Genomic DNA, 27,426 nt, shown 5'->3' on the forward strand with positions numbered 1-27,426 from the left:
TAGCACCTGCTGTTGCCCAATAGAGAGGACTTACTTCTGCTTTCCCAAAGCAGTTTACAGGAAGCCTGATAAGTGGACTTTGCCCACAAGGGAGCCTCACTCAATGCAAATGAATGAATGAAGTGTTCAGTTTTTGTATTGTACTGAACGTCTTCACAAAAATGGCCATCTCTTCAAGGATAATTGGACCATTTTTCATTATCCTTTTTAAAGGGATAATGTCTGTAGTGAAGGCGAGGATTTTTAGTTATGGTTGCATCCAGTAATGATTAATTTTAAGGGTGGTGATTTAATCCCCTAAAAAGGCTGTTTCAAATAGCTTGCTATGGATGTGTTTCCACCTTTGACATTATAAGTTTGGAATTTGCTATATCAACACAAAATGCAATGCTGATGACAGCATTTCCAGCTCACTTCAAAAGATGTTTCAACACCACTTAATAGTCCTTTATATCAGGGTCATTTAGAAAACATATCAACAGTTACAAGATATTATTGATTATGTTATCCAGACGGCGTCTTCATATATTAATGAGTGTGTCACCAGAGTGACATGCTGCCCAAGCTTTTAGCTGAGAAATATTATTCTCATGTCAGAATAGTTATGGGCATTTATAAGAGGTCTCAAAATGCATTTTGAAGAAGGAATGCAAGAATATATATTTTTTAAATAGTCTGAAACAGATAATATGGACAGGCGTATATTAAAGTTCCTGAGCTACAATTGTTGAGCTTAATGTATAAGTATGAAATTTAGATATTGAAAATATTTTAAGGAAAATTAATATTTTTATAAATTTCCAATCAAATAATAAGCTCATTGAGAGCAGGGATGCTAACCTTCTTGCTGTAACATTAACCTTCTTGTTCTAACCTTTTTGCTCTACCTCAATCTCGTCTCTCTCACCACTGACCTCTCAACCCACTTCCTGCCTCTGGCCTGGAACACCCTCCCTCCTCATATCAAACATATAATTGCTCTCGCCCACTTCAAGGCCTTATTGAAGGCACATCTCCTCCAAGAAGCCCTCCCTGACTGAGCCCTCCCCTCTTCTTCTCCCACTCCCTTCCGTGTGTCACCCTGACTTGCTCCCTTCATTCATCCTTCCTCCCAGCTCCACAGCACATATGTATATATCTGTAATTTATTATTTATTTATTTATTCATTTACTTATTTATGTTAATGTCTGTCTCCCCCTCTAGACTGTGAACTTGTTGTGGGCAGGGAATGTATTTGTTGTTGTATTGTACCCTTCCAAGCACTTAGTACAGTTTCTGCACACACTGGGCACTCAGCAAATACCATTGATTAATTATCATAACAATGTCATATAGCTTGACTATACCTGATACATGATGTACATGTTGTACAAGGAAGGGTAAATACCTTGATTTTGTGATAAACATCACTGGTCTGCAGCACAAATATTGTGCTGTTTGTGGTGAGGAAATGCTCATAATAGGTATTTATGATTCGTTTACATCCCCTACTTGTACAGGATGTGAAGTAGAGGTTTTTGTGTTATAGGCAACTAGAGATGTGTTTAGTAATTTAACTCAATTTATACTCAGATATAAGGTTGAATTATTTGAGCTCTGGGGCTCATTATATGCCCCTTTACCAATTAAATGGCATTAAAGCAATTATAATCTCTTCTAGTCATGGAAGAATCTAACAAAATTGTTTAGTTGATTAATTCACTAGGGAGAACACAACGTAAATTGGATATTAGGCCCAGCAACCAGGAATTTCATTTCAGAGAGTTCAGATCTCTATGGATGAGAATTTTCTCAAGACAGGTAAAATTTTGAAGCTTGGATTATATGTGCATGCACATATACACACACACTGTTGAAGATGACAGCAGATAAAAGGCCCACTAATTCATCATAGATTTCAAAACCTGGAGCATATATTTGTACATATTTAGTGTTTGTGATTGAAATGATCACATTTCTATTTGACAGTTAAACCTTAGGGTCCATTGAATTGGAATTCCAAATCTGCATCACAGCCCATGTGTGAACTAAGGACTAATGAGGCGAAGTCAATCTATATTAATACCTTTTCTTCTAAATGATGAGTTGAACCATTTTGGGGGATTTGGGATTAACAAGGTTTGGGTAAACTGGTTTTGTTTGCCTTTGTCCTTCTCCTGCTCTGCTTTCTTTGTAAATTAGTCTCTACCTCTTCCTTTCCTGGTTATTTTTGTGCGTTTTAAATGCAAAGTTATAAAAGTGGTCTGGCGATTATTTTTTCCATTTTGTGGGTCAAGTCACATCAGAATGAGTCAATCATGTATTTTACATGCAACATTCAAGACATGTAAAGTCAATTAATAGTACCCAACTTTCTCTTAAAAACTAGTGCTAGGATCTAATTGAAATAATTCCTTTGCTCTAGGAATTCATGAAGAAACTGGAAGAAAAAAGAGCTGAACTAAATAAAGCAACAGGAATGGGAGAAGCTGTTTTGGCAATCTGCCATCCGGACTCTATCACCACCATTAAACACTGGATAACAATTATCAGAGCCAGGTTTGAGGAGGTTAGTATTTCAGATGGGGAAGAAAGACAAATTTAAAACCTAACTAAAAGATATGAGGGGTTTACTCAGTCAATGTCTGAATTTCATTGTAAACCTGGTCATGAGGAGCAGCATTGTAATAATAATAATTATTATTATTATTGTACTTTTGAAGCTCTGACTATGTGCCAAGAGCTGGGGTAGATCACAAGTTAATCAGGTTGGACACTGTCCCTATCCCACATGGGGCTCACAGTCCTAATCCCCATTTTCCAGGTGAAGTAATTGAGGCTCAGAGAAGTGAAGTGACTTGCCCAAGGTCACACAACAGACATGTGGAGGAGCTGGGATTAGAATCCAGGTCCTTCCAATTCCCAGGCCCATGCTCTAACCACTAAGACACACAGCTTGGACCAGAGGTTCTGGGTTCTAATTCCAGATCTGCCAGTTTCCTGCTGTGTAATCCCTGTGCCCCAGTTCCTCATCTGTAAAATTCAGATTCAATACCTGATTTCTGTGCTACTTAAATTCTGAGCCCCGTGTGTCTGATCTGATTAACTTGTATCTACCTCAGTGCTTAGAACAGATTTTGATACACAGTAAGTGTTTAATACAATAATATTGTAATAATAACAAAAACGTAATAATAGTAATGGGTCAATTGGAAAAATTGTCCAAAAAGTAAACATCAGTGCTGAAACTTATGTAGAGACCCTATAGATGGACTCATTCTGCATCATTCTGTTCTTTTTCCCTAATGTGCTAGCATTGACTAATCCGATTGCTGAATTTTATTTAGGTATATGTTTGAGGGGAGCAAATGGCAAATTGAAGAGGCCCAACTTTCCAACTATGTCCTTGATCAAGCTCTAATCTGGGGAGTGTTTGTATATTTAGAAAGCAAAAGTAGGTTTGTAGGTGGGTACATTATTGAGCATAAGAAACTTCAGTTATGCTTAGCTTGTAAGAGGCTGGTGGATTGCTGATTCCCGAATGTTATGGAATAAAAGGAAAGGGATGTTTAGCTTTCATAAAGGAATGGAAGAAATGACAATAGATTGACTTTTCTTTCAATAATTTATAGGTTCTTGCATGGGCTAAACAACACCAGCAGAGGTTGGCAGGAGCACTGGCTGGCCTTATTGCTAAGCAGGAATTGCTGGAAGCCTTGCTGACTTGGCTGCAGTGGGCTGAGACTACACTCAGTGACAAGGATAAAGAAACCATCCCACAGGAGATAGAGGAGGTTAAAGCTCTTATAGCAGAACACCAGGTAACATGGAGGGTTTGGTATTTTTTTGAGGAATCTGGTTTCATAACAGTTTCATTTGAGGAGATGAGACAGTAAGTGATTATCTGTCCAAAATAGCCTATATTGCCATATTGGATCAATGTTAAAAGAAATAGACAGAATTCAAGAAATGCAAAACTAGAGTGATAAACTGCACACTATGCACATTCAGAATTCACATATGGCCTAAGATACTTTGCATTCCAGGAAAAATCCTGTTGGAGAGGTTAGATGTTTTCTCAAGTTTTTTTTTTTATGCTGTGAAGAACTCAAGAGAAAACTTGGGCTTCTTAGTGGAAGAATTTATAAGCTCTTAGATCTTTGTAGTGCTGAGGTTAATTACTTGCAATTATTTCAGGCTTAAATTTGCCCTTTTATTGAATATGTACTTATCTGTATGACTTATTTTTACTAGGTAGAGAAATTGATATACTATTGCAGTGGTGAGATGATCTTTTCTTAAAATATGGACTTATTAAAATAGGTCACTGCCTAAGTGTTTTATTTTCTGCTGATATAACTTTTTTGGTACACTCTTAATCAAAGAGTCATCATATCATTGCAGACTTTCATGGAGGAAATGACCAGAAAACAACCAGATGTGGATAAAGTAACAAAAACCTACAAGAGAAAAGCAGCTGATCCCTACCCAATACAGTCACATATTCCAGTCCTGGATAAGGGGAGAACAAGAAGTAAGGAAAAAAAATCACTGATAACCTTTCTTTTCTAGAAAAATAATACTTAAACATACCAAGATGGCTTAATGCAGGAGTCCAGATTCGGTCATTTACAATGTTTGTTGCAGCAAGTTCAATTTACTTGTGGACTATTGTGCTCGTTCTGTCCTAAATACTTTTCTGAAATAACTTAGATATGAATACTAATTTCTCAATTGTAATCAGAAACCCCCTTCTTTCATTGCACTTAGACTCTAAAAGATCTTTTATTGCTACACCTCAAAAAATAATTATGCTGACTACATTCATGAATTGTCCACTGTTTTGTAAAAGTAGGTTTTAAGAAGTTTGACATAATAAAATGTTGATTTGCATTTTTTTATAAAATCCAGCAAAATATGAGTATTTTCCAAAAGCTAGTAGTAATATACTCGACGTATAATAGCTTGTTTCATCAGACATGTAAGTAATTTTGAAAAGAAAATCCAACAATATTTTCTGAACATGGAAAGACAGAAGGAAAATGATAATTACCCCTGAAGTTATCCTTAGGTTTGGGGATGATGCTGAGATTCTAGGGACCTTTGCCATCTGGGTGATCATTGTTCAGAAAGTAATTTGCAGGGAAGGTGTATCTCACCACCAGCAGGACATGCCTTTACATTGTTTTGGCCAGTTACAACAATTTGCACTGTTATCAAGTGTTGCTCACTTGATGGATGATGATTCTTTTATTGAGATACAAGAGATCTTATCATTGTGTATATACCCCAGTTCTTAGAACAGTGTTTGGCACCTAATAAGCACTTAAATATGATGCCTAATCAAAATTAGACAGGATATGAAGGGTAAAGTGAGTCTGCAGAAAGTGGAGTGAGATTATTAAAGTTAAATACCCACACTATGCTCTGTGCAATCTAGGAAGTGGGTAACTGGGTTTCCCAGAAATCTGCTTTCATGGGTCAGGCTGGGGAGAATAGCACTTGAAAAAAGAGCAGTGCTTAAACTACATACCAACCAATTGTTTCCTGGACTGTATTTGCTTCACTGTAGTGGGAAGAGGCACTCATGTCCAATGTGCAGTGGCAATTAGAAGGGGTTCAGTATGGGAGTACCAGCCCCAGTGAAAGTGAAAAAGAAAGGTGACCTTGCCTGCTGTCTTCTGTTGCCTTAAAATGATCAGGGGCTGAACTTCTTAACTTCTTCCAAAAACAAAAACAGCAGCACAGGGCCTAAGGAATCAAATTTGCATGGCAGTTGACAGGCCCGTACTTCTGAGTATTATTTCTACTTACATTGAAGGCAAGAGCATTTAAAGTAGGCGACACGATTTGCTTTCTTGGTCCTGCTAAGATAGTTCTCCCTCTTTTGCATGCCAGGGTAATCCAACCTGACCTGAGATGTGCAGGTTGGGTGAATGTGGCCCAGAGCCTAATACAGCTTTTGCTGTTGTTCAGCAGCAAGTGGTGAAGGAAGTAAGACTTGGGAGGGATAAAGGAGGAGCTAACTGTAAATTTAAATGGGAATTTTCATATGTATGTATCTTCCCACTTGAATTTGGGCCACAATGGACTGGGCACACCTAGGAGACATCTAAATTAGTTCCACGCACAAGGGCATATGAGTAGGTATTTTAACTGGGTTTATGTGGGGTTGTCCTAAATTTTAATGCCTCTCAGGCTCAGGCTGGGAGGATCCAGACCTTGGTTAGGTTGATCCCCTTAAAATCAGGCCCATATGAAGCCTTAGACCAAAGATCTTTGACGGTTCATTCTGCTTTTAGGTTGCATCTCATTGAAGGATTTCAATTTTATGCAAATTACATTCACTCCCTTCTGGTCTGGAAGAAGGCCAAGGACCAAACTGTTGGTACTGCTGTTTCCTTTGTCAACTGCTAAAATGCACCAGGACACCTTCTTAACCTCACCACTACCTTTGTTCATTTAATTTAACAATCTTTTGGGGTTTCAGAAACACAGGTAACTTGGATTCTCTGCTTACAGGAAAGCGCTCCCCATCTTCAGCTGTTTATCCCTCTGGGTCTCAGACACAAATCGAAACAAAGAATCCCAGGGTAAACCTATTAGTGAGCAAGTGGCAGCAAGTCTGGCTTCTAGCTTTGGAAAGAAGAAGAAAATTGAATGATGCATTGGACAGACTAGAGGAGGTCAGCAAAACACTTTATCTTACAATAAAGCAACATTCATTAATATTTATACCATGTCTGGCAAGTGAATCTTTGACATGATTAAATTTAGCAATAAACGAGATTATTGTATGCACTCTATGAACATAAATAAGAGTATCAAATGATAGTACATACTGTATTTAAATCAGTCAAATTAGAAATAATACCGTTATCATCCCTTGCTCTCTTTTCATTCCCCTCCACAGCTGAAAGAGTTTGCCAACTTTGATTTTGATATCTGGCGGAAAAAATACATGCGATGGATGAACCACAAGAAATCTCGAGTAATGGACTTTTTCAGGCGAATCGATAAGGATCAAGATGGAAAAATAACCCGACAAGAATTTATTGATGGAATACTTTCCTCAAGTAAGTGGTGAAAAAGGAGATTATTTCTAATGCACTGGAATATACTGTAAAAAGTTTTAGCACAGAAGTTGGTAGAGCAGAGCTTCCTCTTAGCCATCCAAATTTCTATTCACGTATGTTTCCAAGGCAAATGTACTGCCAAGTTCACTGTGTTTTTGTGCATGGCACTGCTTGCCTGGCTGCTAAATACTGAAAGTTTCTTTCTCTCCCATAATTCAGTCACCTCTAGAAGCTTCTGCTCTAATTTAATTTACCAATCCTGAGATAAAGTTCTATAGCCCCAATAGCTGCTCAGAAAATTCATGCAGCTATTTAGCAATGTGTTGAACTCTTCCTCCTGGAAGAGGTAAGTTTACCTGCATTTTCAGAGAGAGAGTGAGAGGCTCTGTTGTAGAGTGGATGGGTGTGGGTAGGAAGGGAGTATATGTATCTGGTACAGCCTGAAGCATGAAACTGAGCATGAGGAATACATTATGTTTGGGATCACCCATGAATTATGGAAATGTGGCACATTAATAGATGGCTGTCTTTACCTGTGAGAAGCACTGTGGCCTAATGGAAAGAGCATGGGCCTGGTAATCCCATTACTCTACAACCACTTCAATACAGTGTGAACACTTGGCACTTTTAACACCAAAGTACTCACTGTCCCTTGCTCTCACCTCCCCAGTCTTTGACTCCTTGTTCACACCCTCCCTCCTGCCTGGAACTCTTCAAAGCCCTAGTGAAAATCATGTCTTCTCCAGGAATCCTTCTCTAAGCTGTCACCCCCTATCCTATTTTCCCTCCTTACTGGCTCACCAATGCATTTAGCCCAACCCCGCAATTACTTAAGTACTCATCCGATCCACACAGCACTTATGCACCCTTTCTTATGCTCAGTTGCTTCCCTCACGTGTAATTTTTTTAAATGTCTCTCCCTGTTTGACTGTAATTTCTTTGAGGGTAGGAATCATGTCTGTCAACTGTATTTTACTTTCTAAAGGGCTTAGTACAGTGCTTTGAACAAAGAAAGTACATAATAAATACCAGTGACTGACATTGTCAGAGAACCTAGGTTCTAATCCCGACTTCTCCACTTGCCCACTATGTGACCTTGGAAAATCATTTAACTTCTCTGACAGTTTCCTCATTGGTAAAATGGAGATTCAATACCAGTCCTCCCTTCTGCTTAGGCTGTGAGTTCCATGTTGGACAGGCAGTGTTAGACCACATTATCATCAAATGCCTTTCCTGTGAATGGATATCTTTTAATGTGTTTTACAATTTACTTATTTTTCTAATCCAATAATTTTCTTTATAGTAACCTACAACATTATATGGTAGTTGTGACTTCCAAATTTATTCTAAAATTTCATGTTCTATTTTTACAGGCCACTTACATTCATTCAGTCAATCATATTTATTGGGCACATATTGTGTGCAGAGCACTGTACTAAGTGCTTGGAAAGTACAATTTGGCAACAGATAGAAACAATCCCTACCCAACAATGGGCTCACAGTCTAGAAGCGGAAGACTGACAGCAAAACAAAGCAAGTAGACAGGCATCAATTAGACAGGCATCATCTTGGGCTAGTCTGTGTGATGCCACTTTTGAGAAGGGATTAAGGTGTGTTTACTGAAATCATCTACCCTGAGGTGCTTTGGGAGCTCTTCAAATTGTTTAAATATTCATAAAGAATATTTTTGTACACATTTTCAATGAAGCACTCTTCTCCAGAACAGAGCCCACAAACTCTGTTGTCTTGCATGGCACACCAGGACTTGAGTTTTACTGGTTTGGGAACAATAGGGTTTTTTGGATTTCCTTGGGATTATGTTGAATTTCTTTGAAAATATTTACACTTGAAATTTCATCCCTTATAGTGTCTCTCCTTTAAAAAAAAAATCACCAGCAAGCATAGTACTTCAGTTGTAGTTGTCCAATATCAAAATTGGATGGAAATTGGGTCAGGGCATGAAGCAAAGTTTCAATGACACATTGCTCCTTTATAAAGAGATCAGCAAGCCACAAAGTTTTCCCATTTGCTGTGTTTTGATCAACAGAATTCCCAACTAGTCGCCTAGAAATGAGTGCAGTGGCTGACATCTTCGACAGAGATGGTGATGGATATATTGACTACTATGAATTTGTAGCAGCACTCCATCCTAATAAAGATGCATACAAGCCTCTAACAGATGCTGACAAGATTGAAGATGAGGTACTTATTCTGTTTTCAAAGATAGCCATCACCAAAACTACATGATCAGTTCCTACTCTCTTTAAGGATTTTCTGATAAGAATTTGAGCCCCACAATCCATATTAATATTAAAGTGAATATTTCAACCATGTCTCTCGGCAGGTAACCAGGCAAGTAGCTAAGTGCAAGTGCGCAAAGCGATTCCAAGTGGAGCAGATTGGGGATAACAAGTACAGAGTAAGTCTTCCAGAGTTCCATTCCTTTTTCAGGAAAATAGTTGTGAGGCTTTAATTTGCATATTTTCCCATTAGACTTAAGCATTTTCTCTATCATTGTTAGAAACTGGGCTTTTGCAGTGGATACAACTGTTTTCCTTTGTGATGAGTTTGTTTTTGAAAGTTTTAAATAATATAATGTACTTTTCAGACAGGTACCCCTTCCGTGTATTTAGAGAACTCCCACAGCTTCTTGGAAAAATAAGAAATGCATAGGATTTGTAAGATTTATAAGGCATAGAAGTGAAGTAAAATCATTTTTCCAATTTGGAGATCATCCTTTGCACTGGGCATTTTGAGGCATTATGTGTAGGCATTTAGGTATCAGAATGTAAGAATGTTTTCCAATTGAAGTTGTTTCTTTACCAAACAGAATTGGAATGACAATATAATTGAAGAATAGTGTGTTAGCTTCATGTTCTCACTATTTTTTTTTCAAAAAAATATATTCCTTTAATAACTAGGCAGGAAATGTGCTGGATTCAATAGAAGAATTTGCCAAATCACCCAAACACGTTTTTTTCTGTCATGTTCCAGAAAATATCTATGTGTATTTTCAAAATTGGGGGGGGGGGGATTAATTATTGATCTGGAGGATTTATCAAGAAGAGAGAGGATTAAAAAAAGACAAATTTGGCTATTTGAGTACCTGCACATCTCTAAACTAGATACGAGAGACCAGAGTTTATGTATGTTAGTGTTTGTTAGTTACACAGAAAATGTCTCTTGCACTAATTGTGTCTTTCTTCCATTTTTCATTTCTTATCAGTTCTTCCTGGGAAATCAGGTATAAACCAGTCAAATGTATTACAAAGTTCATTCCTAATGATTCCTAATACTCATTAAAACGCTTGCTGTGGCTGATCCTTTCCCTTGCTGTCTTTCATAGCTAATTCGTTGATGATTAGCTGTGAGTATTGCTGTAAATGCTACAAGGGTTTCCTCGATCCAGGATCCCTTTTTTTGCCTTTTGCCTCATTGAGGAGATTATTTAAGAGAACCAGATAATAGATTGTAGCACTGTAAATGTCTCTGGCTTCGCAGATGTCACTTGACTCGTCTCTTAGGCATAAATAATTTTATCAGTATGTATAGCCATATCTTACATCTCCAGATATCTACTCTATTGAATTACATCTGCTTCAGAGTAAGCCCAACAAATGCATACCATATCTGGTAACTGGGAAGGATGAGGTTTAGCAGAGAGAAGTGGGAGATTAAAATATTAGCAAAGAGAAAATCCTCCAGTACTCCCATTGTTCTGCACAGTGGTGCTACTGTCCATCCATCCTGATGTCTCATTTGATATTACTCAAGCACTTTGCCTTTCTTGATGATGATGATGATTATTATTATTACTATTATTATATCAAGCACGGTTCTAGTGTTGGGTTTGATATCAGTTAATCAGATTGGACAAAGTCCCTGACCCACATGGGGCTCACAATCAGGAAATCTTTGCATAATCCGGATTGATGACATAGTTACATATCTGGGACTTTAAGTTCATTCTACATGCAAGTCAAATGATAATTTAGACTACCCATCTCTATTAAAGACCCTCTACATTAATCTACTTTTCAGGCCACACTTCTTGATATTTTTATTTGAGTAAATAACTTTTTAAAAAGCAGCAAATCTTGAGCATAGTCAGAATATTTTCTCAATAAATTGGTGGTAATTAAGCAATACCTACTATATTAGCAGTTTGTGGCTGTGGGTATAAAGGGTTTTCAGATATTTATAGAATGAGTTAAATTTTAGAATTTTATCAGCTTGAAAAATTATAGTTCCTTCTGTTGATGAAAGGACATAAGACATTTTATTACAAATGTATTGATACATTTGATTTTTTAAAAAAACTCCAGTATAGTATTTCACCCTTCTTGCCTCTTATTTTCTGGGTTACTAAAAGCAGAAATATTTAAAAAAAGATATCTACATTAGACACGAGTACAGAACAAGAAACCAAAAGAACAGTTTACACGTTTCCATCTACCTAAAATTGAGACTGTAATGATATTGAGGGAATTAAAATAAGCTAAAATAATAGACCATGTTTAATTCCCACCTGTGTATTCTGTCCCAGTCCTCAGTACAGTGCTTTGCACCCAATAAGCACTTAATAAACATTATTTCTACTACTTTTAGGAAGTGAAAAGAAGCCCAACAGTTAGTATTTGGATAAATGTCTCCTTGGGGCAAAACTTAGTCATTAGTCTGAGTAAAATAAAACACTTTGGATTTATCCTTTACTGACAAGCTTAATATAAACTAGGATATTGTGTATATACATTTCCACCAAATCTACCATTTGTTCAGGCACTTGAACTGATCAGCTTGACCTAAAGAGATTTCTGTTGTCTGGTTCCCCAAAGTAATCATCCTTTTTGCTGCCTTCCTGCTTGGCAATACCAAAGATCTTTTAATAAGAGATAAATCTACATTCTACCCTTGAAATAATGTTACCTTTCATGCCCTACTACAGTGGTAGTAAAGTTAACCTGTCAAGGTGAAAAATGGAGTAGTTAGGCAGCAACAAATTACAAGCATAATCAAAGATTGGCTCCTTGTTGCTATGTTTAAAGAGTTCTCAAGTTCCATAGCACATACAGGACTAAATAAGGCTTTGTTGGATGGATTTATTTGGGTAGTTTCAAAGTCAAGTTAGCATTTCTGAAAGGAACTGGTTTGGGTCTACTGCTCTTGTCCCCAAATTTGGCACATAACTGACTTTGCCCTGATTTCTATAATTTTAATCACATGGGACTACCAACCTACAAACTTTGTTATATTTTACTCTCCCAAGCACTTAGTACAGTGTTCTGCACATAGTAAGTGCTCAATAAATATGATTGATTGCTGTGTCTCAGTGACGTACCCGAAAATTGTTTAATACTTTATTTGGTGGGATGTTTTTAAACTGAGCAACCTTGCAAAGTGATAGGCTGATATTTTCTTTTGGAATGTCAGCTTATTATTAAATGGCACAAAATTCAAAAAAATACCATATGGGTTCAAAAAAATGACTGAACTGAAAATTAGTTGGTAGCTCCATGACCTGTTCAACTGGATAAATTTGCAAGATGACTAAGTAATTGTTTGATCCTTTTGGGATGAGAATGGAGATACAGTTGCTAGTCCAGGTTCTGATTTATATAATTTTGAATCACTTCTGAATTTGCCAGATTATATCTTGTCAGAAATATGTCACTGAAAGATGTTAATGCTGTAAATACCATATTTACTCATATAATTGCTCCACTTGTGCTATAGTTTTTGTAACATTAAAAAGGGGTGGTGCTATTTCAGTGGTTCGTATAACAAGTGCTCTGCACACAGTAAGTGTTTAATAAATACAACTGAATGAATTAAATCCAGCAATCATGGGAGGAAGAGAAAAAGAATAAAAGAAAGACAAAGGCCAGAGAACACTAATGTTTCATCTCTTCCACTGTCTCCCCCAACACCCCTTAGAGTGTTTACTTTAAAGAAGAAACTTCCCTCTACTCATATTTGTTTATAGAGTTCTGACTCTTCTCCTCCCTCTCCCATTATTCTCACTTCTGTCACCACTTATGATGATGTGGCACAAAAAATGTCTTATTTTCTCATAAAAAATTTTCAGGGGGAATTATGAATTATGAAGTACAGACAATTGTGTGAGTAAATGTGGTAATCAAAATAGGAATTTTTTTGTAATGCATTCTCATGTATAGACTTAAACAATCATTACACCTGCAAGTTTTCATCTTGGCCCACAAAATGTGCAATGGTCTCACCATCTCTAGTAGTCCTTATGGGTAGTTAATATAGTGCAGTACATACAGCAGGCTTTCAGTTAATACCATTATTGCTTCCTCAAAGTGCAGTTTCTGCCCTTGAGGAGCTTAAAACTTACTCTTCTAGAATCTCTGTATGCTGCTGCTCCTTATAAACAAACTAGGAAAAGAGAATATAAATTTCTCCCCTTAAATATTTAAATCCCCACAAGAATGTAACAAAGAAAATAGAGAAAAATCAAAGCATATTAAGGCTCTTTTTAGGTCTGAGACATGTGGGCCAGTGCTCATTTTCATGGCTGCATTAATCCCTAAAAATTAAGAATAACTGTTTTAAGGTTTGCCTTACTAATTTGTTTCTTTCATAATACTGGAAAAATAACTAAGAATCAAGTCATGAAATTGTATTATTAACCTGTATTTTTCTCTCCTATTTTTCCTTTGGACTAAATCAGCATGCAGCAGAGACTAATGCAGATAATCTAGTGGGCAAATAAACTTCTGCAAGTTTACTAATGGCTGTAATAAATACAAATTAAAGTTGGTGACTGTTCACTGGGACCTTAAGGAGAAAGTACTTGTTGAAAACCTTTATGGATTCTTTTGTTTGTTTACAGTTCGGTGACTCTCAACAACTGCGTCTTGTTCGCATTCTACGGAGTACGGTGATGGTTCGGGTTGGAGGTGGATGGATGGCACTGGATGAATTCCTGGTTAAAAATGATCCTTGCAGGGGTAAGGAAATTCTTGTTTAAAATATGATGACTAAACTCTTTTGTAATGAATATCTTTTTCCTTTCCAACCTAGGAAGCATACAATGACTGTCATTTATTCCTACAGTGAATGTTTCATAGTAGTCTCTCTTCGTCAGCCTAGAGTTCTGAGAGAACTCGTGGCAGTCATGTAAACCATGCTCTTTCCATTGTTTTTGACTTCCTATAGCTACCTAGTAGGCAGGCAGCATTAAGTAGAATAATTTTCTGTGAGGCCAATGTGTCTGTTATATTGTAGTTTGTACTCTCCCAAGTGCTTAGTTCAGTGCCCTGCACACACTAAGCTCTCAATAAATATGATTGATTAATTGATTGGCCACTTCTCTGAGGCTTTCAGGGTGGAAACTGGAGCACAAGAAAGGCTCTAGTTGTAACTGACCAAACAATTACTCCATTACAGGAAAAATGAGAATTAAAGTAAGAAATAAAATCATCTGAAATACTCAAAGCTAAAGACAAAAGTTAAATTACAAGTAAAGTTTAACCAGAAAATACTGAAAAAGATATTGAAGTTAAATAGCAAAAATTTGTAGATAGACTAGCCAATTACTGCTTCTATATAATTGTGTAGAAAACACATTGCTTAAACCCAGAAACCCTAAGTTTACTTTAGCCAAGTAACCCTAGGGTGTCCAAACACCAACCAATGATCCATTTTCTATCCACAGTATTTAACTACAATTCAATTTCCTGCAAGACCTTCACTCATTAAAAGATTTTGAAAAACCTCGTTTAGTAGCAAAATTCGTAGTTAACATCCTTTAGTTTCTTTAGGATCCTGCCCTTTTCTCTTTCATTCTTTAATCAGTGCAAATAATTTTGGATGCTGGTTGCATACTTGGGACTATGATAGCCAGTGATTGCACTAAAAGATTCCAGATATCCCTTCATTCACTGTAAAGTAATAACATTTTAAGAATCCAGGTGAACAAGGTTCTTTGGGGAACGAAACACACCAAACCTCTATAGTTGCTAATCACATCAAAGCAACATAAAAGCATCTCTGTATCAGTACAGGATTAGTTGAAAATAGTAAGAATGACCACCCCACCTACATCTTTTCAGTAGAGGATTAAACCTTCTTAACTAGCAATAATTTATGTATACACAGTTATTTGGTCAAGCAATCTCAATAAAGGCAATAGGAACTTGATGCATAGGGCAGAGGCAGTTATAAAAAAGTAATTGTGGAATATTCCTCTCTTTATTATACAGCCTTGTCTGGGTGGAAAACCACGTTTATTTGACGTTTGCTGTGGGTCGAACGAAAAAAATTGATGGCAAAGTATTCAGGGAACTGCGTTTCAGTCCATAATATTTAATAATAACTGATATTTGTTATGCACTGATTACATGCCATGAGTTAAACTAAGCACTTGGGTAGATACAAGATAATCAGGTACATACATTAATTTGGGAAGGAAACTGGGTCGTGACAATTGATCACCTGAGAAGTGGCAAACTGGTCTTCATCGTCCAACCAAAGCAACAAAAAGCAGGAGGAGTAATGTCTGCCTTTCCATGTCGTTGCTTTTTATTGTTGAGATGTGGAAGTTGCTGCTCAGGGAAGCAGTTCTATCTACCAGGCAATAGCTTTGATAAAGGACTTTCATTTTACAGATATATGCACGTGCGCGCGCACACACACACACACACACACACAGAGAAAATGACAGTCTCCTCCTCCCTCCTTTTTCCCTACCCCTCCCACACCGCTCTTCTTCAGAATTTGCCACCTACACTTGGGATTATCACAAACCAGGTGACATTCCCTAGTACCTGGTTTTCAGGGACCCAAGGAAGATTTTCTCCAAAGTTATATCCTGTTGACCTAGGGGGCTTTTGCAAATGCAACTGCTATACTTGTTTTCTTCTCCTGCTAACAATATTCTTTAATGTGATTGGTATCCTATGTCATTTTTTCTAGTTCATCATCATGGGAGTAAAATGTTACGTTCGGAATCAAACTCTTCAATTACTACTACTCAGCCTACTATAGGTTGGCAATCCCTCTTTGCCTCTCCCATTCTCTTTTTCTCTTTCTTCCACACTATTGCTTTAACCCTTTTTTTATTATAAATAACATGCTTCATTCATTGCGTATGGCTTAACACATATACAGCGGGGCTGGTGCTTTCAAATGCAATATTTAAAATTGACTCGCTTGAGGTGTGTTTCAGTACAGTTGTTATTCACACTGATCAAATACTGAGCTAACATGTTGCTCATCTATTTCTTGTGGAATGTTCTCCGTGTGCATATGTGTTTGTGTGAGTGGTGCACCACTGACTTTCATTGATGTTAAGGGCTAGTGTGTCTTTATATTGCATGTTCTTAAAATGAATTTTTAAAGGTCATTTTAAAAATTGCTGCCTTATTTTGAGCTCTAAGAATAAAATTGAATCTGGGTGGTGTTTACACATGATGTTTGGAATTAGCAGGCTATTTAATCATCTGATGCGATTTTATAGGAAACTGTCTTTATTTTGTGCTGATGATACTGTTTGCATATACATTACATCCAAAAGATATATAGTCCTTGCCCTCTGGCTTAAATGTTTAGTATGGACAACAGGTAATGAAAATATGTGTTTGCATTAGTAGGTGATTAACAATATTTTAGCATGTGGGCATTCCAGTATCACTCTGACTCGTCCTTTGCACTAGCAGTGATGCCCACTATTAAAATGATAGAATAAGCATGCTCTCTCTCTGACCTTATCTGTATCTGAAATAAATGCATCATACCTTGATGCATTTGATTTTGGTGTTCTACCAAATTACAGCTGGCATGGCAAAAAGAGGATTTAAAAGATTGTGCTGTGCTCTGCATGTTGGCTTCTTCTTCTTCACTGAAAGGGCTAAATCCCTGTTTTTGTCCCACAGCTAAAGGGAGGACGAACATGGAACTGCGGGAGAAGTTCATTTTAGCAGATGGTGCCAGTCAAACCATGGTGGCTGCTTTCCGACCAAGGGGACGGCGATCACGGCCATCATCCAGGGGAGCGTCACCCAACAGGTCTACTTCGGTGTCCAGCCAGGCTGGTCCGGTGATCCCCTCACAGGCCATTGCCACCAGCACACCCAAGGTATGAGTTAATGTGGAAAACTGAATTGAGTGGTGCTTAGGATGATCAAACTCACTTCTATCTGAGAATGCCAATTCCTTCAGGAAGTTGCAGGGCAACTTTTTTAGGGGGGTTCGATCAACATTTCCCACCTTCTCATGTGGGAAATCCAAAGTTTATGCTTACATTGGTTCCTGGCCCATACATGAGTCATGGGGCATTATGTTGCCTTTCCAGATGCAGTTTTTTACAAGGTTTCATTCCAATGCAAGTATGATTTTCCATCAGATTTTTCTGCTTTTTCATTATGTTCATTCCAACTGTGAGGTGTGATCTCTAGCTCTGTGATCTCTGGGGATTTTCTTTTTTGTTTACTGTCCTTTTTTTTACATTTTGATTTGCCATTGTTTTACACAGACACCCCATCATTTAACACGCAATTATGGTAAACCATGGTTGACAAACAGCAAAACATCAACTCCTTCTAAACCATCTGAGTCCTCAGACTATCAAGTGTCATCTGCAGAGGTACAGTAAGGACCTAAATTCCAATCTAACAAAATTCTTCAGCTAAAACTCTCGGTTCACTAACACCCAGTGCTACCCTTTGAATCTTGTACCTTGTCTTAGTACTTCCTCATTTTTTAGACTTCTGTAAAATTAACATCTCCCCTGTCCTCTGCCTTTGTTCCAACTTAAACTGCTGTTTCCCTAAATGCACTCAGTTCCATAAATCCATGCCTAAAATGAAACCCCATTTCTCAAAGTTTCCTAGGCTCTGAAATCAGTTCTTAGTCCAAGTTCTTCAGTAAATAGACTTAATGCTGCCGGATAAGAAGTGACTAGTGCGAAGAAGTAGTCAAGGATGAAACAAGATACCATCGCCAAAGTACATACTTTGCCTGAAACAGACCACATATAGGTGTTGAGTAGAATGGCCCTGCCCGAAAACCTACAAAGCACTGAAATCTTTCCTTAAGATGGAGCAGGATCAACATCAACCGAAGAAGTAATGGGGCATTCAAATGTTTGGTGCTATAATAGGATTGACCACCTTCTCAAGGACCATTTTTCAACTGCCTTTGTCCTCATCAACCCTTCTTTCTACAATCCTGACCTATTGAATGGGGAAGCAGTGACCCACATCATTGATCACTAAAGAGAATCAATTTCAGTGCATACATTTGTCACAAGAAAGGACAACCCAATCCAGGTTAGGAAAGACTAAAGCAGCCACCTGAGAAGAGACAGCAGGAGTTGAGGAAACAAGTGGATACTTTGGCCCATTAACCACCAAACCCTACTTACCAAAAGCCTGACTAAATTTGGACACACATCTCAGAAGTTTCATCTGTTATTTAAATTGTTATTTAATTAGATATTGTGCTTTTTAGACATGAAACTACTAGTCAGAAATCCTTAAAGCATTTTCCTATTCACTCATTCATTTGTATTTATTGAGCGCTTACTGTGTGCAGAGCACAATACTAAGTGCTTGGAAAGTGCAGTACAGCAATAAAGAGAGATAATCCCTGCCCACAGTGGGCTCATGGGCTGGGGAAGAGTGGGGAGACAGATATCAATACAAGTAAACAAGCATCAATATATCTAAATAGAATTATAGATATATACATATGTACATAAGTGCTATGGGGCGGGAAGAGGGGGGAAGAACAAAGGGAGCAAATTGTGGTGACAGTAGGGAGTTGGAGCTGAGAAAAAGTGGGTCTTAGTCTGGGAAGGCCTCTTGGAGGAGGTGCACCTTCAATAGGGCTTTGAAGCGGGGGAAGAGTGATTGTCTGGCAGATTTGAGGAGGGCAGGCATCCCAGGCCAGAGGTAGGATGTGTGCCAGAGGTCAGTGGCGAGACAGGTGAGCTCGAGGCACAGTGAGAAGGTTAGTACCAGAGAAGCAGAGTGTGCGGGCTGGGATCTAGAAGGAGAGAAGGGAGGTGAGGTAGGAGGGGGCAAGTTAATGGACAGCTTTAAAGCCAATAGGGAGGAGATTTTGTTTGATATGGAGGTGGATAGGCAGCCACTGGAGATTTTTGAGGGGAGGCAGGGGATAACATGCCCTCAGCATTTCTGTAGAAAGCCCTTATTTCCTGTTAAGTAATGATCAATAACAGGGGTTTATGATACCGCAACTGCTCACTGTGGGTAGGTGAAACGCCTGTACTAAAAAAAAAAAAGCTCCCTTCAGTGGAGTGAAGTATGGACTGAATCGGAAGAGGCAGGAGATTGGAAGTCAGAAAGGAGGCTGATCCAGGCGGGATAGGATGAGTTATTGTACTAACGTGGTAGTGGTTTGGATGGAGAGGAAAGGGCAGATCTTGGTGATGTTGTGAAGATGAGACCAACAGGATTTGTTGACAGATTTAATATATGGGTTGAATGAGAAAGTAGAGTCAAGGATGACACCAAGGTTACAGGCTTGTGAGATGGGAAGGATGGTTGTGCCATCTACAGTGATGAGAAATTTGGGGAGAGGACAGGGTTTGGGAGGGAAGATAAGGAGCTCTGCCCTGGACATGTTGAGTTTGAAGTGGTGGAGGGACATCCAATTAGAGATGTCCTGAAGGCAGGAGGAGATGAGTGCTTGGAGGGAGAGAGAACAGGGGAGGAGATGTAGATTTGGGTGTCATCCTCATAGAGATGGTAGTTGAAGCCATGGTAGTGAATTAGTTCTCCAAGGGAGTGAGTGTAGATGGAGAATAGAAGGGGACCAAGAACTGAACCTTGAGGGATGCCTACAGTTAGGGAATGGGAGGGGGAGGAGGAGTCCGTGAAGGAGACTGAGAATGAACGGCCAGGGAGATGAGGAGAACCAGGAGAGGACTAAGTCAGTGTATGTAAATATTATTGTAATATTATTAAATATATCCTGAAAAGGTGAAGGAAAAATAACACAAGCTTAACTGAAAACTGATCACAGTTTTGCCTAGTAGATATTTTAGTTAGAAAAACCCTGCCCTGTGGAAGGGACCTAATGGGAGAGGGGTGATGAGCTTTTCCAGTAGTTTTTTTTTTCCTTCGGGAATGAGACAAATTACCGTCTCTAGTAAGTGGACCCAAAAGGACATTCCTCCTGACTGAGGAGTTCCCTGCCTTTTAAAGTGTGATGCTGGTGAAGTCTCATGCCCAGAATGATACATGCCCAGAATGGTCCTGTGATTTCAGGGCTGAGGAACTAGGGCTAGAGCCCAAGTCTAATTTTTTTGCTTTGAAGAAATCAGGACCAGTGAACTCTGGAAGACAGGAAGAGGAGTGAAAGTTCTTTTGCTTCTGCCACATGGCATCTCCTACCTGGCTGAACCAGATGGCTCAGCATTCAGCTCATTACATTGATCTTCATGTATTGCAGCTGATGGGAGTCAAGTGGTATCTGTGGAGGACCAGCAGGAGAGAGAGGCAACAGGAAAGGAGAAAGACCTGGAGGAGGCAATCAAGTCACTTACAGCAGCACTAAGTTTGCTTAATGAATTGCAGTTAGATAGGGGAGGGGAGGCATGGCAGATTCAAACTTCTATGAGCAGTCCAGCCTAAAAACCTCAACATGACCCAGAATGGGTCATGGAGGAGACCCTTCATCACAGAGTTAAAGCAGTCCTGCAAGAAATCATTCACTCCACTGAGTGTGGCATAAGACAGAGTGACAAGAGTTTCCGTTTGCTCATGACTACGTTTTGCATGACCTCTGTGTGAGTATCAGGGAATGGGTCAGGTTTTACTTGGAGTCTATCCTTTAGGGACCTCAGAAGACAATTATGCCATCATAGCAGGGAATATTATGAAGTTCTAATAGGCTGCCTTCTCAGAAGAGTTTAACTGCTATATAAATCATGTTTACTGAGCACTTACTATGGGCAGAGCATCGTCCTTATCAGTGTTATTCATTGAGTGATTACTATGTGCAGAGTACTGTACTAAGCACTTGGAAGTGAGTTGGTAGACATGTTTCCTGCCCACAAGGAGCTTACAGTCTAGGGAGGGAATTAGACATTAAAATAAATTTGGAATTTGTACATAAGTACTGTGGGTCTGGGGGTGGAGTGAATAAAGGGTACAAATCCAAGTGCAAGAGTGACACTGAAGGGAACATTCAGTTATCCTTTAGGAATAAATTCCCTGTAAATCTGAGTGACAGAAAGATAACTTTCTTGGTGTGATTAGTACCATGAACTAAACTATTTGACTCCTACTCAGAGGAGTTTAATTTTCAGTTTTGGTCATCCATACATACTTTCCAAGCCCTATTCCACTGTCTTCACCAAAGCCATATTCTTTCCAAAAGAATCCAGCATTCTCATGAAATGAATCTAGCTTCTCTTGTAGCTTAATTTCTACTAAGATCTGTGGAAGAAACTGTGTGAGATGGAATGTTGTGTGCTAAAGGGAGTTCAAAAAATGGAATCTGTGCCCTGAAATTATTTTTCATTGTAATCCAGGGAACTCCAATACAGGGAAGCAAGTTGCGACTTCCAGGGTACTTATCAGGGAAAGGATTCCATTCTGGGGAAGACAGCGGCTTAATAACAACTGCAGCTAGCAGAGTGCGAATGCAGTTTGCAGGTGAGTGCTGAAAAAGATAGTAGCTTATGCATTTTATACTAATGAATGAAGGGGATTCCTGCCTTCCTCTTGTTAGAGGAAACTGAAAGGAAGAGTAGCAGAAGAGTTAGTATGACAAGCTAATTCATGCATTTGTACTGCTTCTGGAATTCCAGTCAGATGGGAAGTCTGCCAGCATTGAAAAGAAAATACATGCCCCTTTGGGGACATAACTTTAAGCAGTGATATATTGCAGAAAAGGGTAAAAATGTCACCTGATCATCTCTTTCTACTTCCAGCCATTTATGGGAAATAAGGTTAAAGTAAATCTAATTGCAAAAATGGTTGTACTAATTGGCCTGGCCAAGATCTTATTTGTAGACATAGTAAATTTCCCCCTTAACAGACCCATAATAATAACGATGGCATTTAAGTGCTTACTATGTGCAAAGTACTGTTCCAAGTGCTGGGGGTGGGGGATACAAGGTGAACAGGTTGTCCACGTGGGGCTCACAGTCTTCATCCCTATTTTACAGATGAGGTAACTGAGGCTCAGAGAAGTTAAGTGACTTGCCCAAAGTCACACAGCAGACGTATGGAGGAGTCGGGATTAGAACCCACGACCTCTGACTCCCAAACCCGGGCTCTTTCCACTGAGCCACGCTGTTTCCGAGGCTTCCATTGTAAAGATATCAAATAATAATGATGGTATTTGAGATGTTTCAAGTGTTGAAAAGCAGCATGGCTTAGTGGATTGGGCATGGGCCTGGGAGTCAGAAGGACCTAGATTCTTATCAATCAATCAATCGTATTTATTGAGCACTTACTGTGTGCAGAGCACTGTACTAAGCGCTTGGGAAGTACCAGTTGGCAACATATAGAGACAGTCCCTACCCAACAGTGGGCTCACAGTCCTGGTTCTGCTACATGTCCGCTGTGTGACCTGAGGCAAGTCACTTCAATTCTCGTGGCCTTAGTTCCCTCATCTGTAAAATGGCAATTAAGAGTGTGTGAGCCCTGGGTGGGGCAGGGACTGTGTCCAACCTGATTAACTTTTTTTTTAATGACATTTATTAAGCGCTTACTATGTGCAAAGCACTGTTCTAAGCACTGGGGAGGTTGCAAGGTGATCAGGTTGTCCCACAGGGGGCTCACAGTCTTAATACCCATTTTATGGATGAGGTAACTGAGGCACAGAGAAGTTAAGTGACTTGCCCAAAGTCACACAGCAGACAGTTGGAACTGGGATTTGAACCCATGACCTCTGACTCCAAAGCCCATGCTCTTTCCACTGAGCCACACTGCTTCTGTAACTTGTATCTTTCCCAGTACTTGGCATATAGTGTTTAACAAACACCATAATTATTTTTATTATTATTACTAAGTGGAATGACAGTGACTGGTCCCACCCCTGGAGAGTGTTCTGTGTTCATTTCAACCACCATGTCCGTAAATCAGCTAAGGAACCCATGTCTAAAGGACCTGTTCTTTACACAAATCGGGCATGGAGAAGAGGGAAAAAGGCCCTTGTTGACTTTAGAGGGGACACATTCTAATTAAAATACGATAGAGTGAAAGGAATCTATTAACCTGGTGAAGTTGTTTCTGCTAGGTTTGGGCATGACAGCAACAACAAAAAATTTCTACCCATGGTACAGATTATCAACATTAATAATGGGCTAAAACATGAAAATGGTAGTTGCCATATTCTTATTCTATGACAAATCAGCCTGATTCTAAAACTCTGAACATATTATAGAATTGTTATCAACAGTGATTACAGACAAACATCAAAATGGTAGAAATATTTTTGTTGGCACACCGACTTTGCTCAGAGTTTTAGAATCATGCTGATTTGTCACACAGTGATGACTCGGCAAATCAGATATTTTAGCAGCCTTCAGCTGATCTAGTGCATAAGGATGCATTGCTTAATGCTTTCAGTGGGTTCCAGGGAGATATTGAATGTCAAACGTAAGAACCCAAATTGAAGTGTAGTTTTCCAAGCATGGTGTGATGGGTAGAGCACGGGCTTGGGAGTCAGAAGGTCATGAGCTGTAATAACCGCTCTGTCATTTGTCTGCTGTGTGACCTTGGGGAAGTCACTTCACTTCTCTGGGCCTCAGTTACCTTATCTGTAAAAAGGGGACTGAGACTGTGAGCCCCACGTGGGACAGGTACTATGTCCAACCCAATTTGCTTGTATCCACTCCAGTGCTGAGTACAGTGCCTGACCCATTGTAAGCACTTAACAAAGACAATTATTATTATAAATCATGTAAAGCATTTGAGATCCAAAATTGTACCAAATATATAACTATATTGAAGAAAAAAAAATGCTAAAGAAATAGCAATACAAATACATGCCAATAATGAAAGATTTAGATTTTTAGGCATATGTGTAAATATTTAGTTTTCAAAGTGTTATCTTTACATCCTCTTCAGCAAAAAGATTCCTTGTGTTTACATACTAAATATTCATCATTGCCATATTTGTCATTGTATTAAACAGCTGCTTAAATAGCCAGTTTTAATCTTTCAGTATTGAGGTCTGGGAAGGAGAGTGTGAAAGGAGGGTGGTATCAGAGAACATGAGCAAAACCAGTGAGAGAGTGTACTAAGGGATATTGGCATCGAAATGCAATGGCAATATTGTCAAATTGTGCTCAAAGAATAGCATTCTAAGGGTATTTTGTGTGCGTGTAGGCTGTAATAGCTTTAGGAAAAAAAGTTTGAGCAATTAAAAGTTCAAGGGCTAGAAGATGTGTGTTCTGAGACAGTGGGGAGGAAGGGAAAAGAAAAAAGGAACCAAATTAAATCCTTGTGCTAAGGACCCTGCTTGTAAATACCAGACACAATCCAGGTTTCACTGGAGAAAAACCTGCAGGACAATTAAAGAGGGGCTTGGGCATGAAAGGGAGGAAGTGGGCAGATGAATATCTTTGCTGTAAGAACAAAATGTCTGTGCCCTCCTCTCAGAATCCAAGCGAACGCCAAGCCGACCTGGAAGCCGGGCCGGAAGCAAAGCTGGCAGCAGGTCGAGCAGCCGCCGAGGAAGCGATGCATCCGACTTTGACATTTCAGATATCCAATCTGTGTGTTCGGATATGTCCGAGACACTTCCTCAGGCCAGCAGACCAGCCCCTCGAGCAGGTGCTCGGCCAGCCACAGCCAAGCCTTCCAAAATCCCCACGCCCCAGCGGAGGTCGCCAGCTAGCAAGTTGGACAAGTCCACCAAGAGATAGTGTGGGTGGCCTCGCTCCGGTCTTGCCTTGTGCGGTCAATATTTAAGTTTGTAAGATGTAAAATATGATGTAGAAATTATTGTGAAATATTGCAAGAGGTGGGTTTTTAATTCTGCAGATGGCCTTATTTGTGTATTTGTCTTATTTTATCCCTACAATTTGTCGTTTAAGCCACATCATGTGGAGGAAGAGCATTTAACACCTACTAATATTTCTACACAGTAAGTGTAGAAAATACACTAAAATCAGTTATCAGGACAGGTATATTTCTGCAACCTGAAGAAACTACATCACTAGTTAAAAGTTACGAATACCTCATGTGTTTGTTTGTTTTTTTTTAACAAAAGCCAAAAGACATAAGGACACATTTTGAGGCTATTCAAATACACACTAAAAGAGAGTACCAAAAAACAAGCACATTCACACTACAGTTATTAAACAGTATCTGTCAGAGAACTCACAGGATATTACTTAAAGCACTTCTTGGCTATATGATACTCATATCTTGCAGCATTTCTGTGCCATTGCTTTCCATGAGGCCAGAGACATTTTCGATATTAGAACTATTATACTGTAAGAATATCAATATAAAGTGCATTCATGTAAATGTGAGGTTTTCTTTTGCTTGAGTGGACTGTAGCACTGTATCATCAAATTCATTTTGTATCGAAGCAATTTTGCTTGCAGAAAGCTATGAAATAAATCATGTCCCTTAAACTGCTCTGTAATTACTTTCTTCAATAAATCATATTTGAGTCATTACTGTGTGCAGAGCACTATACTAAGCGCTTGGGAGAGTATAATGTGATTGGAAGACAATTGGCTCCCTGCCCACAACAAGCTTATGGTCTAGAGTGGAAGACAGACATTAATATTAATAAATCACATATGTATATAAGAATTGTGGGGCTGAGGGAAGGGCGAATGAAGAGTGCAAATCCAAATGCGAAGGGGATACAAAAAGTGCTGGGAGAAGAGGAAATAAGGGCTTGGTTGGAGATGTACCTTCAATAACTCTTTGAAGGTGGGGAGAATAATTGTTTTTCAGGTGTGAAGAGGGAGGGTGTTCCAGGCCAGAGGCTGGATGTGGGCAAAAAGTCATTGATTCATTCAATTGTATTTACTGAATGCCTACTGTGTGCAAAGCACTTTACTAAGCGCTTGGGAGAGTACAATAACAGACACATTCCTGCCCACACCAAGCTCACAGTCTAGAGGGGGAGACAGACATTAATATAAATAAATTACAGATACATACATATGTGTTGTGGGGAGAGAAGATGAATGCAAGAGTAAATAAGAGCAGTACAGAATGGAGTGGGAGGAGAGGAGGGCATAGTCAGGGAAGGCTCCTTGGAGGAGATGTGCCTTCAATAAGGTTTTGAAATGGAGGAGAGCGATTATCTGTCTGATATGAGGAGGCAGGCCAGAGGTGGGATTTGGGTGAGAGGTTGGCAGGCAGATCAATGTACAGTGAAAAGGTGAGAATTGGAATAATGAAATGTGTGGGCTGGATTGTAATAGGAGAGGAGCAAGGTGAGATAGGAGGGGCAAGGTTATTAAGTGCTTTAAAGCCAATGGTGAGGAGTTTTGTTTGATGTGGAAGGTGAATGGACTACCATTGGAGTTTCTTGAGGAGTGGGGAACCAGACAATGTTTTTGAAGGAAAATGATTCGGGCAGTAGAATGGCATATGGACTAGAGTGGGGAGAGACGAGGCAGGGAGGTCAACAAGGAAGCTGATACAATAATCAAGGTGGGATAGGATACGTGTTGGTATTAATGTGGTAGCAGTTTGGTCAGAGAGGAAGGGGCAAATTTTGGTGATGTGAAGGTAGAACTGACAGGATTTAGTAATGGCTTGAACATGTGGGAACAAAAAAGAGAAGTCAAGGATAATGCCAAGGTTATGGGCTTGTTAGACAGGAAGGATAGTGGGGCCATCAATAACAAGAGTGTTTGAGTAGGAGGATATTAGTCATATTTAGTTTTAGTCATATTAAGTTTGATGTGACAGGAGGACATCCAAGTAGAGATATCAATAAATGAATGAAAGAAGTGTGGAAATGCATTGTTTGAATCCTGATACCATGCTATCACTCACTGTGTCAGTCTCCCAAAGGGCATACTACCCTTCTTGATTACAGTGTCTGTCTACACCTATCTTTGCATCATTTAGTTGCCTAATTAGCAGAAATCTGTTACACCATACTTTGCCACCAGAAATCCCTGGCTAGTTCAGGACATTGGTCTTTTACCTGCTAATTGTCCATCAACAGCACTCAGCTGTTACTAAGCACAGCCATCAATATATAGGAGTTCCTGCCTGGGTTATTTAAGGATTTTCAGTAATGCTTTTTAACAGGTTGATTTGAAACTTTCCCAGAAGATTGGAATTTTCTATGATGAGCTTTAAAATAGCTTGGGACAGATACAGGACAAGAAGTTAACTGAACAGAGTGAACACACAAAAGACTTGAAAGTCACAGGGAAGC

The 27,426-nt window shown here is 39.1% G+C and overlaps 1 protein-coding gene across 23 annotated transcripts in view; it reads left to right on the forward strand.

Annotated features, from left to right (window-relative positions):
* Positions 1–25,691, forward strand: part of DST (dystonin) — a 520,502-nt gene extending 494,811 nt beyond the window's left edge. For 10 of the 23 annotated variants that reach the window (XM_038770518.1, XM_038770592.1, XM_038770756.1 and 7 more), the window contains 14 exons: positions 2,406–2,549; positions 3,613–3,801; positions 4,385–4,514; positions 6,503–6,666; positions 6,894–7,056; positions 9,104–9,258; positions 9,401–9,475; positions 10,283–10,300; positions 13,913–14,030; positions 15,997–16,068; positions 16,956–17,158; positions 17,555–17,665; positions 21,584–21,707; positions 24,666–24,931. In XM_038770518.1, coding sequence (XP_038626446.1) covers positions 2,406–2,549; positions 3,613–3,801; positions 4,385–4,514; positions 6,503–6,666; positions 6,894–7,056; positions 9,104–9,258; positions 9,401–9,475; positions 10,283–10,300; positions 13,913–14,030; positions 15,997–16,068; positions 16,956–17,158; positions 17,555–17,665; positions 21,584–21,707; positions 24,666–24,931 — 1,932 coding nt within the window. Of the gene's footprint in view, positions 1–2,405; positions 2,550–3,612; positions 3,802–4,384; positions 4,515–6,502; positions 6,667–6,893; positions 7,057–9,103; positions 9,259–9,400; positions 9,476–10,282; positions 10,301–13,912; positions 14,031–15,996; positions 16,069–16,955; positions 17,159–17,554; positions 17,666–21,583; positions 21,708–24,665 lie in introns of all 23 variants that reach the window. The other 13 variants (XM_038771577.1, XM_038770685.1, XM_038771614.1 and 10 more) reach the window with 5 other exon arrangements.
* The last annotated feature ends 1,735 nt before the right edge of the window (positions 25,692–27,426 follow it).

Source organism: Tachyglossus aculeatus, chromosome 1 (assembly GCF_015852505.1).
Source record: "Tachyglossus aculeatus isolate mTacAcu1 chromosome 1, mTacAcu1.pri, whole genome shotgun sequence".
In the NCBI taxonomy this organism is placed as follows: domain Eukaryota; kingdom Metazoa; phylum Chordata; class Mammalia; order Monotremata; family Tachyglossidae; genus Tachyglossus; species Tachyglossus aculeatus.